A 17,729-nucleotide genomic window follows, 5' to 3' on the forward strand; every position below is an offset into this window, starting at 1 on the left:
TCAGGCATCTGGGCTGGAGGTCCTCTAACAAGGAGCTGCACTCTGAAGTAAGCAGGACCTTGATGTGGTCTTTTCTTGGTTTCTCACTTACCCAGCGAAGCTTAAACTTCAGCAGTGAGACAGCAGCCAGCAATGCATCCTTGGAGTCAAGAGTTGCTGCAAACCAGCTTTTGATTGCTTTCACAATGATGTCAGGCAGTTCACCAGTCATCTTTGATAGGAAACTGGTATTCCTTGTCATTCATGCATTTAATGTGAAGCTGTGTGCAAAGCTTATTGATGTTGTCAAGGGGCATTTCAATGATACGTGAGTAGGCATCATAGAACGAGTTACTGTGGGAACGATTAGCTTTTTTTCACTGACCTCTTCCAGGTACTCTGATGCAACAGTGGAGCGGCTGGCCTTTGTCCACAGTGCTGCACATTTTCCTGTAGCACTACGATACACAGCCCTTGAGTCTGGATTAGATGGCAGCCATTTGTCAACTTCATTGTTTGCAATTAGATTTAGTGTATGGGCTGCACATCTATGATGGGGAGGCAGTTCACAAATGCTATGACCATCATCGTCAGAGGCGGTGGTGAGCACATTGTGCAGGTCTGTAAAGGTTACCTCACTAGCCTCTTCCTCCTGCTCTTCATCAGACTCAGGTTGTGCTTGTTGAAACTCCTTGAACGCCTTCACAAAGTTACTCCCATTATCTGTCACACATGCAGTCACTTTGTTGTTCAGTCCATATCTGGAAAAGATGTCCTCCAGCTCTGTTGTAACTGCCCCTGAATCTTTTACAAGCTATTGCTGCTTTCTCTCTTATTAAGGTACCTGCATCGATCCAGTGAATAGTCACTCCCATGAAACTTTTGTTATTGACGCTCCATATATCAGCTGTTGCAGACACATAATCTTGGGCGTCAATCTTTTTCTCAAGCTCCTTTTCCATCGCTTCAAAGGCTTTGTCCAAATCTTTGGCAAATGTTTTTCTGTCTGGTAGTACACGCTGAAAATGAAGAGGACAACTAGGTATTAATCACCCACATGGTCTGCAGTGCATAAGGAGGTAAGACACTACAAACATTGTCTACTCGTGCACTAATCAATTTTGAATTGGGAGCAGTTTTGCTGTCAATATAAATTTTTCAGACTAATAGAAATAAAATATCCAAAATAATGTTCTGACCATGAATGCAAATTTGTGCATATTTAATTAGACAGAGCATTTGTGTGTTTAATCATAAAAATCAGACTCCACTCGTAGTAGAATGTCTCATTGTGATTGATGATTTATGGTTGTATTTCTTTTAAATTAAGCTTTTTAATATTTTCACTTGTATTCTTTTAATCTGCTACAAGTATATGAATTTCAATTTACATTGCATAGTTTTAAAGGTTGTCTGACCGTGAATGATTTTTCCTCAGACACTGAGACTCAAATCTCTAGTGACTCATAACTTTATATATTTCTGTCCATATTTTTTCTTAGTTAGGGCTTTGTTCATCACCACCCACAGTCTCATTTATGAGTATTGTAAAACATGGAGATGTATTATTTATTGTTTTACTTCTGAGATGATGTGACAATAACAACCATGAAAATCCCTCTGCAAACACAACTGACTTAACAAATTAAAACACTTTTTAATCATTGAATTACCTCTAACACCACCTGTAGTGTCTCATCTTAAATGAACTAACTGTGGAAATGTGTTTATACCTTAACAACAGGACTGTATCATTACAGATTTGTTTTTACCTTGTCACTTGATGGAACAGGGATTTTGCTGACAAGCTTTTGAAACGCCGGCGACTCAACTGTAGAAAGAGGCAGCGCATCCTCCACGACATACTCAGCCACCAGCCTGCTCACTTCTCCTGGGTCAAACATCTTCACCTCTGGTCTGGAGAAATCCAACTTTCATTGTTTAGATGTGCTCGCGCCGTCATCTTCCGCCTGTTTGCTAGAAAGAGGTCGTTCAGCCACTAGCTTAAGGTTGCTGTGCACTCTCTCCAGGTGTTTCTTGAGGTTACTTGTACTATTTCTGGCCGTAGACAGTTCCCTCGGCCTCCCACCAGCACATAAAGAGACTGAACAAGCTGGTCAGACGGGCCGGCTCTGTCCTGGACTGCTCTCTGGACTCCATGGAGGAGGTGGGTGAGAGGAGGATGTTAGCCAAGCTGACATCAATCATGGACAACCCCTCTCATCCACTGCATCAGACTGTTTCAGACCTCAGCAGCTCCTTCAGCAGCAGACTGCTGCATCCACGATGCAAGAAGGAACGCTACCACAGGTCCTTCATCCCAGCTGCCATCAGGCTGTACAACACCAGGCTGAGTCAACAAAAACTGTCTTTCTGCACAAATTAATCTGCCTTTTTGCACGAACCACTACCTCACCAACTCAGCTTTTTTCTTAAAAGTTGAAGCAACTATTTATCTGTAAAGTTTATTTCACCACCACACTGTATATACAGAATGTCTTTATATTTCTAGTTCTTTCTCTCTATATTTTCTCAGAGTATGGTTATTTTTTGTATATATTTTTCTAAATTGTGTTTTTTTGGTAACTTTTCCCCTGTCAAAGTTGACACTGTTTTTCTGTATATATATATCTATATATATATAGATAGATATATATATATATATAGATATATTTTGCCAAATTCCATGCTTATCAGCACATAAAGTGCACCTTACTGTGAGGTTCTGATCCAATTCTCTGACAAATTCAAAATAGTGCGAGTATAACCACTTAGAAAACGTTGAATTATCAGTTGTTGTTGTTGCCATCTTGCCATCTCCAAACCGTCTTCTTCTCCTCTTTATTTACGGCTGTTGCGCCTGGATTGTTTTTTCTAAACCGCCGCCTGTGCGACAGCTCGGGATGTAACGCGTTACCGGACTCAGTAACTGTAATAATATTACCAAAATATAGTTAGTAACGCGCTGTCACCCTCTATCAGAGTGTGAGACCATCCACAGGAACAACAACAATAACTCTGCATTAATTCTATACTCACTGTACAACTCCTGGATCGCTCTATCTGCTCTTATGCTTTATTTTTCTTTTTACTTTTATTTATTTTATGTGTACAGATTGAGATTTATTTTTTTACACTTTTTTGAGTTCAGTGTGTTTTTGTACAAGACACACTGCAAAAATTAACAATCTAACCAAGTCTTCCAATCTTGTATCTAGCCAAAAGGTCTTTTTGATCTTGTTTTGAGAGCAATATACTATGCAAGCACGGAATGTGTAAGATTATTATTATTGTTTTGAGAATATTTGTCTTTTTGTTTCTTAGTTAGTAAGTAGATCCTAATACTATATATTTTTCACAGAAAGTAAGCCAAATTATGTCAGATACTCTTTCATGACCACTTCTTAGCTTAGAAAGCTTGTTTCAAGACCTCCCAGTAAGCATTCACACACACTTTGGCCACAGTTGTAACATATTTATTCACATTCATTTCAATGTTTAAGTGCAACAACATCACCAAGATAATATTTTGTCAGAACATATGTGGTGTTTTTGAAACTGACAGGGTAATATGATGTATGATCCACTAGCTTTTCAGCATCGATCAACTCTGTTGCTTGAGCAAGATTAGGCACTGCAACTTCATGGGCTAAAAGATCTCTATTCCAACCCACCATCTCATAAAGTTGGTACTCAAAACAATACAATGAACTGTCTACCACATAAATGTTTTTTATAAATCCGAAGACAGGCACTGTCTCATTTGTATTGGTGATTATTAGAGACCTGTCACTGATGTACTTGTTCCCATTGAGAATAAGCCACTTTACTTTGACTGTGTGTTGTATGCCATAAATCCACCAAAAATCTCTCATCTTTGTATTAACATACTCCATATTTGCTACTTCTGAGACAGGACCCAATTCTTTCTCATGTAAAAAAATCGGATGCTCCATACCCATTTCATTTTGACAGCATTCAAAAAGCTGATTATGTTTCACAAGTGACTTACAGACATTTTCAAAGTTTAATTTAGATGACTACTGTTTGAAAAAACAGTGCTTTGACTCAAATCTCATGCACATGTGTCTTATCATAGGGCCCAGGGAAAGAATTTGGGCAGGGAGATGCAGCAGGTAATGTTGCTTAGGAATTACATTATTCTCAGGAAAAAGTTGCTTAAACTGTTTCAGATGCTGTTCAATCATACTTCTCAGTCTTAATACAGTCTGCACAGATAAAACAGGAGCAAGAAGTATCTGAACTATCTCAATTAAGTCCAAAACAAACTTATGAGGGGCCGTACAAGCCATAATTCATTCTTTCACTCTCACATACATACATTCTCCTTACACATACATATATTTTCACTCACTCACACACATACATTCTCCTTACTCATACATATATTTTCACTCACACATACATACATTCTCCTCACACATACATATATTTTCACTCACACATACATACATTCTCCTCACACATACATATATTTTCACTCTCACATACATACATTCTCCTTACACATGCATACATTCTCCTTTCACATAGATATATTTTCACTCTCACACATATACACATACATTCTCCTTACACATACATATATTTTCACTCGCACATATATATATATGTTCACTCTCATATTTATACATTTTCATACTAGAAGTAATATATGTATGTAAAACGAAAATGTATGTATGTGTGAGTGAGAATATATGTATGTGTGAGTGAGAATATATGTATGTGAAAGGAGAATGTATGTATGTGTGAGTGAAAGTATAGTGGAAACGGAAGGAGTATAGTGGAAACGGAAGGAGTATAGTGGAAACGGAAGGCAACATTCATTGTCTACATACTCCGGTACAGTAGGTGGCGGTATACACCTAATAATGGTTGCAACCCGCCATAAAACCGAAGGAAGAGGAAGAAGAATCCCTCTGTGATTGGCTGAGAAGCTCAAGCAGAGCCATGCAGGTCAGGTCCGTCAGGTCACGATCAGCATGGAGGGGGGAGATCATGGGGGAGATGAGACGCGGGCATTTCAGCAAGCTATTGGGGTACTAAGGAATATTTTGTCTTCTCCTGAAACCATCCCATCCTTGTCCTCGTCCCTTGAGCGGCAGAGGACAGGCTCAGCTGCACCTAACGTTACTCATAGCGCGGTGGAAAGTGAGATGCGAGAACTTTTCAGACCAGGCAACTACCAAGTTCCTTTAGCAGACCAAGCAGCAGCTAATGTGACACAAGGCCAAACTGGAGGACTGCGGCGGCCGTCATTGCGATATCAGACTCAGCAACACTTTGGCAACTGGAACACCCGGTCAAGGAAACGGTGAGAACAACCTAACGTTAAACTAACATTAAATCCTAAACGTACTCCTGCTAATGTAGCAACACACTTTGGCAACACAGTCAAAGCTGGTTAGTTTAAGAAAATGTCCGCTAACTGTTAGCTGTCAGGCTCATTTGATCCATGTTCAACTCAGTTCGAGCAGTGACAAACCTAACTATTTCAAAGCATTTTTTTTAAATTGCCAACACAGTGGAGTTTTAGATCGCTAACGTTTTTAGCACAAGTCAAAGAGATTGTAAATAGCAAAAATTAAATGACACATTTTAGTTTGTGGTTAACTGGCGCTAATGCTGCTGGTTCAAGCAGGTAACGTTAGAGGATATCTTTCAGCAATAAGTCAATGCCATTTTTTTAAAAGAGCTGTGATATATACATCATATATCAATATAAATTTCATTTATATATTTTATTTTAATATAAAATATTTTATGAACTTGAGAAAATGAAAAATGTACTTATAATGAACAGCTGTGGTAGGATTCTAAAAAATAGCCTACAACCTAACATTTGCCATGTTTTAAGGGTTGATGAGCACAGAATGCATTTAAGATGAATACATATATTTCTGCTTTGTTTTGTAGGGCCAAAACACAATATCACGATACTTTCAACAAAGACGTCATCCTTCTTCCGAGGCCATCAAGCAGTCTTGTTGTCAAACATCGCACAAAGCAACAGTTACACGAACAAGGACATATATTGAATGGATTTGAATTCCAGAAATCCTGGGACCAGAGGACTGTCACTGAACAAATACGGGATGCCTTTGGAGAAAAACTCTCTGCTGATGTGAGGTAAGCACTTTTTATTTATGTCAAGTATAAATTAAAAGGATATCTCAAGCAGTGAAAATCACATGTAATTAGATTATGTAAACAACAGATCAAACCTGAACTATTAAGCCAGTTATTTAGTACATTTGATTTTTTTTTTTGGCATTGCTTACATTCCTCATTTATTTTTCTGACTGCTGGTTTTCTGCTGTGTCCATCTTCAAAGATGAAATGGAACACAGGCTGTCAGTGCATCAGTTTTCAATGTGTCTTGTGCATCCAAAAAAGTTTTTTGGACCCTTTTTTTTTTAACCTTTTGCATTTTTACCCACTGTTTTTCAGCCTTGAGTTTCTGATGGCATGTGGCAACAGATTGATTTCACCCAAACTGCGTGCTGGACAAGACCTGGATGCAAATCTCATACATAAAGTCTATAAATCTAAAGCCCTATACATCAGACCATCAAAGCCAATTTTGGTATGTTGTATCACATTTGAACTGACTTGCAGAGCATTGTAATAATAATAACCATAATAACAACTATAATTGGTGCATAAACATGAATGAATGAAGATTAATGTTGTTATCTTGGTTGTTCTTAAAGTTTCAGTTCAGCTTTGTAGCTATGAGTGTTGAAAAACTATATACATTTTCTATAGACTAGTGCAGAGTTGGAATGCCTGTTTTTAAAATGTTAAATCTAAGCACAGAAATGGAATAAATTGACAGCTGCTTAATTGGACTAACCGAGAGCTAAAATTAGGAGAGGATACTGGTACTCTATGGGCACTTTTAAAGCGTGAACAGCAAAAGTAATTCTTAGAATTGTAATCATAAATCTTGGTCTTTCCAGGTACTGTTCCATTTACAGTTGAAAATGAATATATCTGACAATCTGTTATGTCTTTCCAAGGATGATAATACAGGCTATAGCAGTGAGGAAAACACTGGTTCAGCAAGGCAGCTGCGCTCCTCATCTCTAACACGAGATAGACACTCATTTGAATCTTCAGACAGTTTTACCAGCCAAATGACTGCCTCCCCACCAACCTGTACCTCTGCAGTCACTCAAACTCCTGCCTTGACACACCAAAGCAGTATCTCAACCAACCACACCAGCACTTCAGCAAGCAGTTCTTCGAGTCAATTGCCAGTGTGCTCACAGGAAAGCTGCCCTTCTTCCAGTCAGCCTTCTACCTCATCGTTTGGAGGAACAACTTTAGCTGATCCAACTGTGGTCCTGACTTGCCAAAACAGCTCAAGCTCACCTTACCAGAGCAGCACTCCAGCAAGTCTTTGTTCTGTGTTACCCTCTACTGCAACAAACTATGATAACTACCTTTCAGTAACGGCTGCACTGTCTGACATGTCTTCTGATGATGAGGAATTGAACCAGGCTATACTAGCAAGCCTACAGAGTGAAAGGTTAGTACAAAAAAATGCAAATGTGTTATGGTAGCCACTTTCAAAGACAGTTTTGTTGCATTATTAGTGAATTCAGGTGCCATACCTGCTATGTTTATATGCATATGTGTATATTGGCCCTTCACAGCACTGGTATGTAAAAGTTAAATGATGAGGCTGGCAATTTTCTATATTTTTTATTTTTGTCAACAAATGTTGTGCAGAGCAACAATTTACAAATTTCTACTTAGAAGAACGGTACCTGTATCCAAAGCCTGATATATCTTATTCTTCTGTGCTGTTCAGCTCAGTTGTTGTCCAAAAACTATTTTAAAAAACTTCAATAAGCCACACAACTGCACTTTGTCCCTGGAGATAACAGTTACTTTTGTTTGTTTGTTTGTTTGTTTGTTAAGAATCACTCCAAAGACTAACAACAGTGATAAGGTTGTTACTATCAGGAGAGAGGTTACTTTAATGGCAGGTGCCACGGCATGCTTGGAACACAGTTTACAAAACGTAGCTTATTGTGCTACATATCACAACCTCTTGACTTTGTATTATACTAAATGCTTACTAATATACTTTATACTTGACAGTTATGTTCTGATGTTCAAAATTGTCAATGACCATGAAGAATACACACATGATGCTGCATTCTTAACAAGTATATACTATAACTTATACAGTGGTATGAAAAAGTTTGGGCACCCCTGATCATTTTCAGGATTTTCCTTTATAAATCATTGGTTGTTCGGATCAGCAATTTCAGTTAAATATATCATATAGCAGACAAACACGGTGATATTTGAGAAGTGAAATGAAGTTTATAGGCTTAACAGAAAGTGTGCAATAATTACTTAAACAAAAGTAGGCAGTTGCATAAATTTGGGCACCCTTGTTGTTTTATTGATTTGAGTACCTTTAGCACTAATTATTGGAACACAAAGTTTGTTTGGTAAGCTCACTGACCCTTGACCTACATACACAGGTGAAGCCAATCGTGAGAAAGGGTATTTCAGGTGGCCAGTAGCAAGTTGTTCTCCCTTTTGCATCTTCTCTGAGGAGTGGCACCATGGGAGCCTCAAAACAACTCTCAAATGACCTGAAAACAAAGATTGTCCAACATCATGGTTTAGGGGAAGGATACAAAAAGCTGGCTCAGAGATTTAAGCTGTCAGTTTCCACTGTGAGGAACATAGTGAGGAAATGGAAGACCACAGGCACAGTCCTAGTTAAGGCCCGGAGTGGCAGGCCAAGAAAAATCTCAGAGAAGCAGAGGCGAAGGATGGTGAGAACAGTCAAACTCAACCCACAGACCAGCTCCAAAGACCTACAACATGATCTTGCTGCAGAAGGTGTCACTGTGCATCGTTCAACTATTCAGCGCACTTTGCACAAGGAGATGCTGTATGGGAGAGTAATGCGGCGGAAGCCTTTTCTACGCACATGCCACAAACAGAGTCGCTTGAGGTATGCTAAAGCACATTTGGACAAGCCAGCTTCCTTTTGGAATAAGGTTCTGTGGACTGATGAATGTAAAATTGAGTTATTTGGACATAACAAGGGGCGGTATGCATGGCGGAAGAAGAACACAGCATTCCAAGACAAACACTTGCTACCCACAGTAAAATTTGGTGGCGGTTCCATCATGCTGTGGGGCTGTGTGGCCAGTGCAGGTACTGGCAATCTTGTAAGAGTTGAAGGTCGCATGGATTCCAGTCAGTATCAGCAGATTCTTGCCAACAATGTTCAAGAATCAGTGACAAAGTTGAAGTTGCGCCGGGGCTGGATACTTCAACAAGACAACGACCCCAAACACTGCTCAAACTCTACAAAGGCATTCATGCAGAGGAACAACTACAACGTTCTGGAATGGCCATCTCAGTCCCCAGACCTGAACATTATTGAAAATCTGTGGTGTTATTTAAAGTGGGCTGTCCATACTCGAAAGCCATCAAACCTGACTGAACTGGAGATGTTTTGTAAAGAAGAATGGTCAAAAATACCTTCAACCACACTCCAGACCCTCATTGGAAGCTATAGGAAGCGTTTAGAGGCTGTTATTTCTGCAAAAGGAGGATCTACGAAATATTGATGTATTTTTTCTGTTGTGGTGCCCAAATTTATGCAACTGCCTACTTTTGTTTAAGTAATTATTGCACACTTTCTGTTAAGCCTATAAACTTCATTTCACTTCTCAAATATCACCGTGTTTGTCTGCTATATGATATATTTAACTGAAATTGCTGATCCGAACAACCAATGATTTATAAAGGAAAATCCTGAAAATGATCAGGGGTGCCCAAACTTTTTCATACCACTGTATTTGTCTTGTTAGGGTTCAAGCAGCGAAGCTGCTAGAAGCCTATTGTGTTTGTATGTTTTCTTATTATTATTAGGGTTCAAGCAGCGTAGCTGCTGGAAACCTATTGTTATTCATGGTTTTCTTATTATTATTATTATTCCTAATCTTCCGCCATGGGAGTCTATGGCAGCTCATAGAACCGTATGGTAAAAAGTTGCGAAATTTTGCACATAGCTTAAGGGCAGTCTCAATATTACTTTGACTGAGTTACATGTAAGCACTAAGCACGGTCTAGCGCCACCAACTGGTCAAAGTTTGAAGTACATTTGTGAATGTAACTTTTGAACCGTATGTCCGATTTTTGAAAACAAGGTCTCGTTGGAAACCTTGGATCATCGCGATTCCAACGCACCCTATGACGTCATAATGCGTCATGATAGATTTTTCGCAATTTACGATTTTGTTGAAAAACGAAACTAAATTGTCAGCGGTCACAAATTTGTCCGATTCTCACAGAAATTGGCACAGACCGTCTACGGGCCAATGCGCACAAACCTTACTATCAAGCGTCCTCAGCTTCGAAACCGTTTGGCCGCAACAGCCAATCAAAATTGGCGGCGAAGGCGGCGTTTTCCATTGGAGCTCATATCTCGGCAACGCTTTGGTGCAATGAAACCAAATTTGGTAGCATGCTTCCAGACACTGTCCCAGGTGCACGAAACAAATCTGGTGTCATGTGGCCACTAGGGGGCGCTATAATTAGCAAAACATTGTTTTTGCTCATATCTCTTGATGCGTTTTTATTTGAAATGAAATTGTGATATCCACAGATACTGTGGGTTGCCCCAGTGACAGTTCATGCCAACTTTTCCTGTTAGCCAATCGCAGTTGGCGGCGAAGCCGCCAAACAGGAAGTTTTCTTATATCTCGGTGACGCTTTGACTTCCGAGGACCAAACTTAGTCACACGCTTTGAGACTCCCTTAGAAGTGCGCAATATAAATTTGGTGTCATTCGGCCACTAGGGGGCGATGTAATTAGCAAAACTGCGTTTTACCTCATAACTTTTAACCCGTATGCCTGATATTCGAAAACATGGTACTGTTGTACTCCTTGCATCATGCCGATGCTATCAGTACTATTGCAGCTCTATCCGAAACGTCCTGCTTGAACCCTACATTGCTGCTTGCAGCTATATTTTATCTTGTATCTTGTTTCAGAAGGACCATAGGACATTCGGTGCCAGCAAGCGATATTTTGCAAGATCTTGCAACAAAAATAAACTATCAGAGGAAATGCAAGTTTAACATTAACCGATCCACAGTCCTGGATGGAGCCATCAGAGGTTTTAAACGAGGGACCTATGATCCATGTCACAGTATTTCTGTCAGGTTTTCTGATGATATGGGAGTACCAGAAGAGGCTGTGGACTTAGGTGGACCAAGAAGAGAATTTCTAAGACTGTTAATGGAAGCTTTGCCCCTATCTCCAATGTTTGAGGGAGAAGGTGGCAAAATGAACTTGGCCTTTGACAGTACTGGTATGTATTAATAGTAATCTCATAATAATTTTATTATTATTTTTATATCACTACATTTTATATGATCGTACAGGTATTTTGTCAAGTCTTTGTACACATGAACTGTCAAATGAATTATTTTATTTTATTTTCTCTAGCCATGAGAGAGGACAGGTACTTCATTGCAGGCAGGGCCATTGCAGTAAGCTTTGTACACGGGGGTCCACCTGCAAGCTTTCTGTCCCCAACTCTCTTCTCTTGCCTTGTTGATGGTCCAGAATTGGCTAAGCCAGTTTTGGAAGATGTTGTAGATAGTGACCTGCGTGAAAAAATTAAAAGGGTAATTTTTCTTCTGAGTTTTAGAATATGTTGTGGTCTATGTGCATCTGTATCAACACTAGTGACTCGTGTAGAGGGGAAGATGTTTAATTACAGCCCTTTCAAATTGTGTTTGTTGTATCTATTGGAAGGTCACTGAATGTACATCATTTGAAGATCTGCTAGCAAAAACAGAGCCACTTGAGGATTACTTGGCCAATGCTGGCTGCCTGAGGCCACTGCGAAGGTTGGAAGACAAGAATCTGCTTGTAGATGACATCCTGATGTTCCAAGTGATACACAGAGTGCGTGGTCCTTTTGAGAGGTAAACTTGTATCCAGCTTTTTTGCCTCTACAATAAAGAACTGAAACCCATGAAGACTGCCTTGTGTTAAGGGTTTTCTTAAGGCCATTCCTGTTTAAGTGTGTAGTGTGCTAGTCCATGCCCACCCTCCACATGAATTGGCCAAGTCCAAAAATTGAAAACACATTTGTGTATCAGTAATTAGTTTTTTCTTCTTTCCTCTCCCATTAATCATCTCGGCACACACCACATTTATCTGCTGACCCTTTGGAGGGGCCCCACCCCTAGGTTGGGAACCACTGGACTAAACTAGCTAACTAATAAAGTAGTGTAAACTAGCTCCACCTCCAGCAGCTACAACAGTAACATGCTGCTCTAACACTGATGCTTCACTATTAATAATCTAATGATGTCATATAATGATATATCAGTCAGATGAACCGAAACACTACTTTTATTGCAATACTTTAACTACATCAGGCTAATAATACTAACTAACTTACTTACTACTGTAGTAGGATTTGGAGTGTTTTTACAATAAGTAAAGGTCTTAGTAGTAGTTCTTCAACCACTGGTTACCAAGTACCCTGAAAAATATGAATTTGACATACATACTTTACTGTTGTAACTAACCTGAAGTACAAGATATTTGCATATTTTAATAGGATTTAAATTCCTATATTTATAATTATATGTTTTTTCTTTGATTCATTCATCTGCTACATGTGAAGAAAACTTTTTTTGTTAAAACTGAAGTCGCCAACCAAAACACTTTAAAAAGAAAGTGTGATTTTTACTCAGATTTCGGGATGGACTGAGGACACTTGGTGTGCTGGACAAAATCCAAGCTCACCAGGAGAGTTTTCGCCCCCTTCTATGCTGGTCTCCTACAACCCTCACAGCTGACCTGGTTGACAGCCTCTTCACCATCCGCCTATCTCCCGTTGGCAGCAACAGAAGACGTGCTGAAGAAGTTGTTGTTACTTTCTGGAGAGACTACCTAACAGATGCAGAAGGTTAATGTAGAAATGATATGTTTCTTGTCTTACTTAAATTAATAATGCACTGCATCTTGTCACTGTATATCACTTAAGAGTAGGCCTAGTGATGCATGCTATGTTTTTTTTTGTTCTGTTTATTTTAATCTAATTTCCAATGTATTGCTTTCTCTAGATCAAGAGGGAACGCACAAGCTGGGGACAATTCTCGCCTTTGCCACCGGTGCCAATACTGTTCCACCAATTGGCTTCTCCCCACAACCTTCAGTGGAATTTCTTCACAAAGAGCACAACACGGGTACCATTTCTAAACTGCCCATTGCAAACACCTGCATCAATTGCTTGAAGTTACCACTGCACACCTCTTACAAAGACTTTCAGGAAAACATGGACTTTGCATTGGGCAATACCCATGGTTTTGGCATAGCTTAATTCATGTATTCAGTATTCTGTCAAGGTCAAGTTCACACTCAAGTCAGCAATCAATTCCAAAACAATTCCTGACAGATGTTGTTGGTGTGGATATCATTCCACATTGTTTTGTTTGAAAAATACATATTGTTGCATCTTTGTTAAAACAATAAGGTGCTAACATTTTCTTTAGTAGGCTACAGTTCAGATTTTCAGAAAGTTCAGTGAAAGCAAAAGCAGACTTGTAATGAGAAACTTATTGTGATGTAATTTTAAATTGTTGTGGAACTTGACTCTGTAGTTTAGGTAGGAACTGAATGTAATTTACTGTTGCTTGTTTTTATTGATAAGTAAACAATGTTGTTCACCGGTCCCCACCTGTTTTTGATCAGTAGTGTACTGATTTCATACTTTTCATTTTCTTCACTTTGTAGTTCAGTAACTTTACATTTATATGGGATCTGAGGGTAAGTCATAGGTGGAACAGGTTATCTTTGGCATACTTGTACAAAAACAAAGGCAAGTTCTATTGTAAATGTATGATTTGTAATGATTTTCTTCTAGCACCACAATCAGGCCCTGATTTACACATGTAAGCATGTAATGGAAAGGTATTCTAAGACTTAATTAATTTTTTTTTTTAATTATTAATAATTAATTAAATGTGCGGATGGTGTACACTCTTCTGAATTGTCAGATATAGTTAACAATTGAGTCTTGTGTTTTTGTTTTTGTTTAAATCAAGAGTCAAGTTGCTGTTTTAACATACACAACTTAAAGTGTGTTTTTTCAGTGGGTGATGAGTGTATGTGTAATGTGTAAATATTTTTTGTGCTGCTTTTGTGTTGCTTCTTATGCCCCTTGTCTCACAGATTCCACTGATGCTGTATTAATGTTGATTTTAGGCATTCTATTCAGCAAAGGATGACATGTTAAAATAAGTAACAGTTCAGTCAATTTATTGAGTTCTCCAGAGCCAAAAGCTTCAATAAAATGTGGTTTCACATTAGTTTCATAATGTTTGGGTAACAATTTCTTTGAACATTTCAAGAAACATGTCTGTAAAATGTAAACAGAGGTTTGAGCTCAGAATTACACAGATAAAGGTATTAACATCCCATACACAGAAATGAAATAAATGGCAACAATGAACTTTAAAATATGCCAATATTTTTAGGTGTAATGCTGTACTATCACAAATATCGGTAGTGTGTTATGCATTACACAACCACAGGAAGTAAATATCCTGTGTGGACCTTTTCTATTTATGTTCACGTGCTCTTCCTTTTCAAATCAGAAATATCTGTTGAGGGGTTTTGTTTCCTTTAATGAACTCAATATGATTTTAGGAATGCCTCTCTTGAAGAAAATGCACAAGGTTGCAAAACAAATCAATACCATGATTTCCATCATCTTCAAATGGATCAAAAGTCTGCTGAACTGCATCCATTGTTGTGTTACTGATGGAAATGTTAATTGATGGAACAACAACATTATTTGTCGATAACTCAGAGAGTGATCTGTTGGCATCAATACCAAAGCCACTGTATATGTCACAAATACCATTCATACTTGGGTTATGTATTCCTGCATTGGTGACTATGCCCCTTTGCCACAACTGGAGAGGAGTTAGCCCCCCTTGTGTTGAAAGACCATGGTTATTCCACTGGTTCTGAAATTCAGAGGCAGCTCTCTGAATTCGTGGCAAATAAATATAATGAAGACAAAATAAATGTAACTCATTAAGTGAATCTAAAACATCATGCTCCTCCATAAAGTTGAAAAGATTAACAAAATTAAATGACACTACTCGATTTAGCTCTGCCCATAATCTCTCAATTCTTTGATTATGCACTGATCTGCCAGTAATAATACTACGTCTGTTCAGTCCTCTCCTGTAAAGCATGAAACGGGCAACACCAGTGTTTTCCATTCCGTGATCGGATCTAACCCTAGACGGTATTCCAAAGTTCTGAACACCAGCAATGAATAGAGACAAAACACTAGAGGCTCTGTTGTTGTCTAGACAAGCAAGGCAGATGATGGTTCGACTGAAACCATCCACACAGCCATGAAATACCATCCTCCACCTCACAAGTTTGTGGTTTCCGTCGATGTGCCTAAGAGAAATTAAAATCATAGTCAATTGTGTGGGAAAAACAGTGATGTAAGAAGTATTCAGATCCTTTACTCAAGTAAAAGTACAAATACAGCAATGTAAAAATACTCAATTATAAGTAAAAGTCTTACATTAAATATCTTATTTAAGTAAAAGTATATAAGTATTGTGAGCTTGCTGTAGTTAAAGTATTGCAAAGAAGTGTTTGGTTCTTTTGATTAATATATTATTATCAGAGGTGGGTAGAGTAGCCAGAAATTGCACTCAAGTATGAGTATTGTCACTTTAGAACAATATTAGTCAAGTAAAAGTAAAAAGTAGTCATCCAGATAATTACTGAAAAAACTACTAAAGTACTGAGTAACTGTTGAGTAACGTATGATTTATTTGTTAAATAAGAACATGAATGTAATCAATCAATCAAATGAATAATCTGATTATGAGCTCTTTTACTTTTGATGTATGACTTATACTTGTAATCAAGTGTTTTTACACTTATTTTCATTCAAATAAAGTAAGTACATCTTCCACCACATCCAAGTGTATTGTAAGAAACTGATTACTGACTTTATGCTACTTGATTTAATCTAAGTTGTATTGTTGGGAATTTACTCACCATAATTGATTAGGGGTTGCAACACTGTAAACTCGTCGACGTATTGCACGGCGTCTTCTGAAGGACCGTCCAATAGGGTCAATTTCTTGCAGGCTCTGTCTAACACGCCACCTTTGAATGCGTAGTCCACGTGACCTCAAGCTCCCATGCACATAACGTTCACCTGCATTTGTGGTAGACTGAAGAATTTCACCAATAGCTCTGTTCAGGTTGTCATTTGATAGTGTTACATATGTTAGTGGCTGAACACCAAGCCGCTGCCTGTGCCTGTAGAGAGTCCGACAGCTTACCCCCAAGCATGTTGCAATGCTTTGCCAGTTCATTCCAAGGGATACTAAATGAGAGATTTGCTCCTGTGAAATGCTGTATCTAGGTCTGCCCTGATGTCCAGTCATGACAGGTGGAGGCAACAGAGCATAACTGTTGTCAGTCCTGGTTCTTTGTCTGGCCTCATGAGCAGTCAGCAAACACTGAAGACATCCATACAAGGACTCTAATGTATTGACTGCAACTCTATTTCTTGAATCTTCAACAAATCTTGAGATTGACAGAAATCCAGATAAGGTTTGAATGTGATCATGAAGTTGTCCATACAGCCTTTCATGAACAAAAGAATCTGTAGTTTCTCCTTGCAGTCGTTCAATACATTGTAAGACATTGTTAAAAAAATGTCTAATGTCGTCTTCATTGCTACTTGCTCCAAAAATGCAAAACTGCACCAAATAAGAAAACAGGATAACTTTGAATAGCTTCATTGTAAAGTTCTGCTATTTAATATCAAGTTAGGATAAGCTGAGTAAGTCTGGCGTATGCATTTCCTGGTTTGAGAGTGACTTCCTGCTTAAGGAGGAGGAGCTATATATGTGAGAAGTATATATGTGAGAAGTATATATGTGTATGTGAAAGGAGAATGTATGTGTGTGAGAGTGAAAATATATGTATGTGAAAGGAGAATGTATGTATATGAGAGTGAAAATATATGTATGTGTGTGAGAGTGAAAATATATGTATGTGTAAAGAGAATGTATGTATGTGTGAGTGAAAATATATGTATGTGTAAGGAGAATGTATGTATGTATGTGTGTGAGTGAAAATATATGTATGTGTAAGGAGAATGTATGTATGTATGTGTGTGAGTGAAAATATATGTATGTGTAAGGAGAATGTATGTGTGAGTGAAAATATACGTATGTGTAAGGAGAATGTATGTATGTGTGAGGAGAATGTATGTATGTGAGAGTGAAAATATATGTATGTGTAAGGAGAATGTATGTGTGTGAGTGAAAATATACGTATGTGTAAGGAGAATGTATGTATGTGTGAGTGAAAATATACGTATGTGTAAGAAGAATGTATGTATGTGTGAGGAGAATGTATGTATGTGAGAGTGAAAATATACGTATGTGTAAGGAGAATGTATGTATGTGTGAGGAGAATGTATGTATGTGAGAGTGAAAGAATGAATTATGGCTTGTACGGCCCCTCATACAACTGAACATACTCGTTTTTCTCTATAGTATTCAGCAGAAAAGGCATGATCTTCAGCAATATCAGCATTTGTCCTGAGGACTGTTTAAGTTTGTTATCATTTGATGCCAAGGTACTGACACTTATAGGGCAGGGT

At 38.4% G+C, this 17,729-nt stretch overlaps 1 protein-coding gene across 4 annotated transcripts; it reads left to right on the top strand.

The window, feature by feature from the left end:
• Positions 1-4,822: 4,822 nt before the first annotated feature.
• LOC311488863 (uncharacterized protein) lies at positions 4,823-14,379 on the top strand. 4 transcript variants are annotated; one of them, XR_014699091.1, is made up of 8 exons: positions 4,823-5,314; positions 5,917-6,129; positions 6,451-6,586; positions 7,023-7,534; positions 11,041-11,360; positions 11,498-11,982; positions 12,763-12,977; positions 13,135-14,379. XR_014699091.1 is itself a non-coding variant. In XM_084545721.1 (6 exons), the coding sequence occupies exons 1-6, from the start codon at positions 4,983-4,985 to the stop codon at positions 11,815-11,817; spliced, it is 1,833 nt and encodes a 610-aa protein (XP_084401847.1). In that variant the 5' UTR covers positions 4,823-4,982; the 3' UTR covers positions 11,818-12,032. The 4 variants fall into 4 exon arrangements, 2 of the variants coding, with proteins under 2 accessions (XP_084401847.1, XP_084401848.1); XR_014699092.1 differs by having other exon boundaries at positions 11,212-11,360; XM_084545721.1 differs by lacking the exons at positions 12,763-12,977; positions 13,135-14,379 and having other exon boundaries at positions 11,498-12,032.
• Positions 14,380-17,729: the final 3,350 nt, after the last annotated feature.

Source organism: Chelon labrosus (genome assembly GCF_963514085.1).
Source record: "Chelon labrosus genome assembly, chromosome: 1".
Classification (NCBI taxonomy): Eukaryota; Metazoa; Chordata; class Actinopteri; order Mugiliformes; family Mugilidae; genus Chelon; species Chelon labrosus.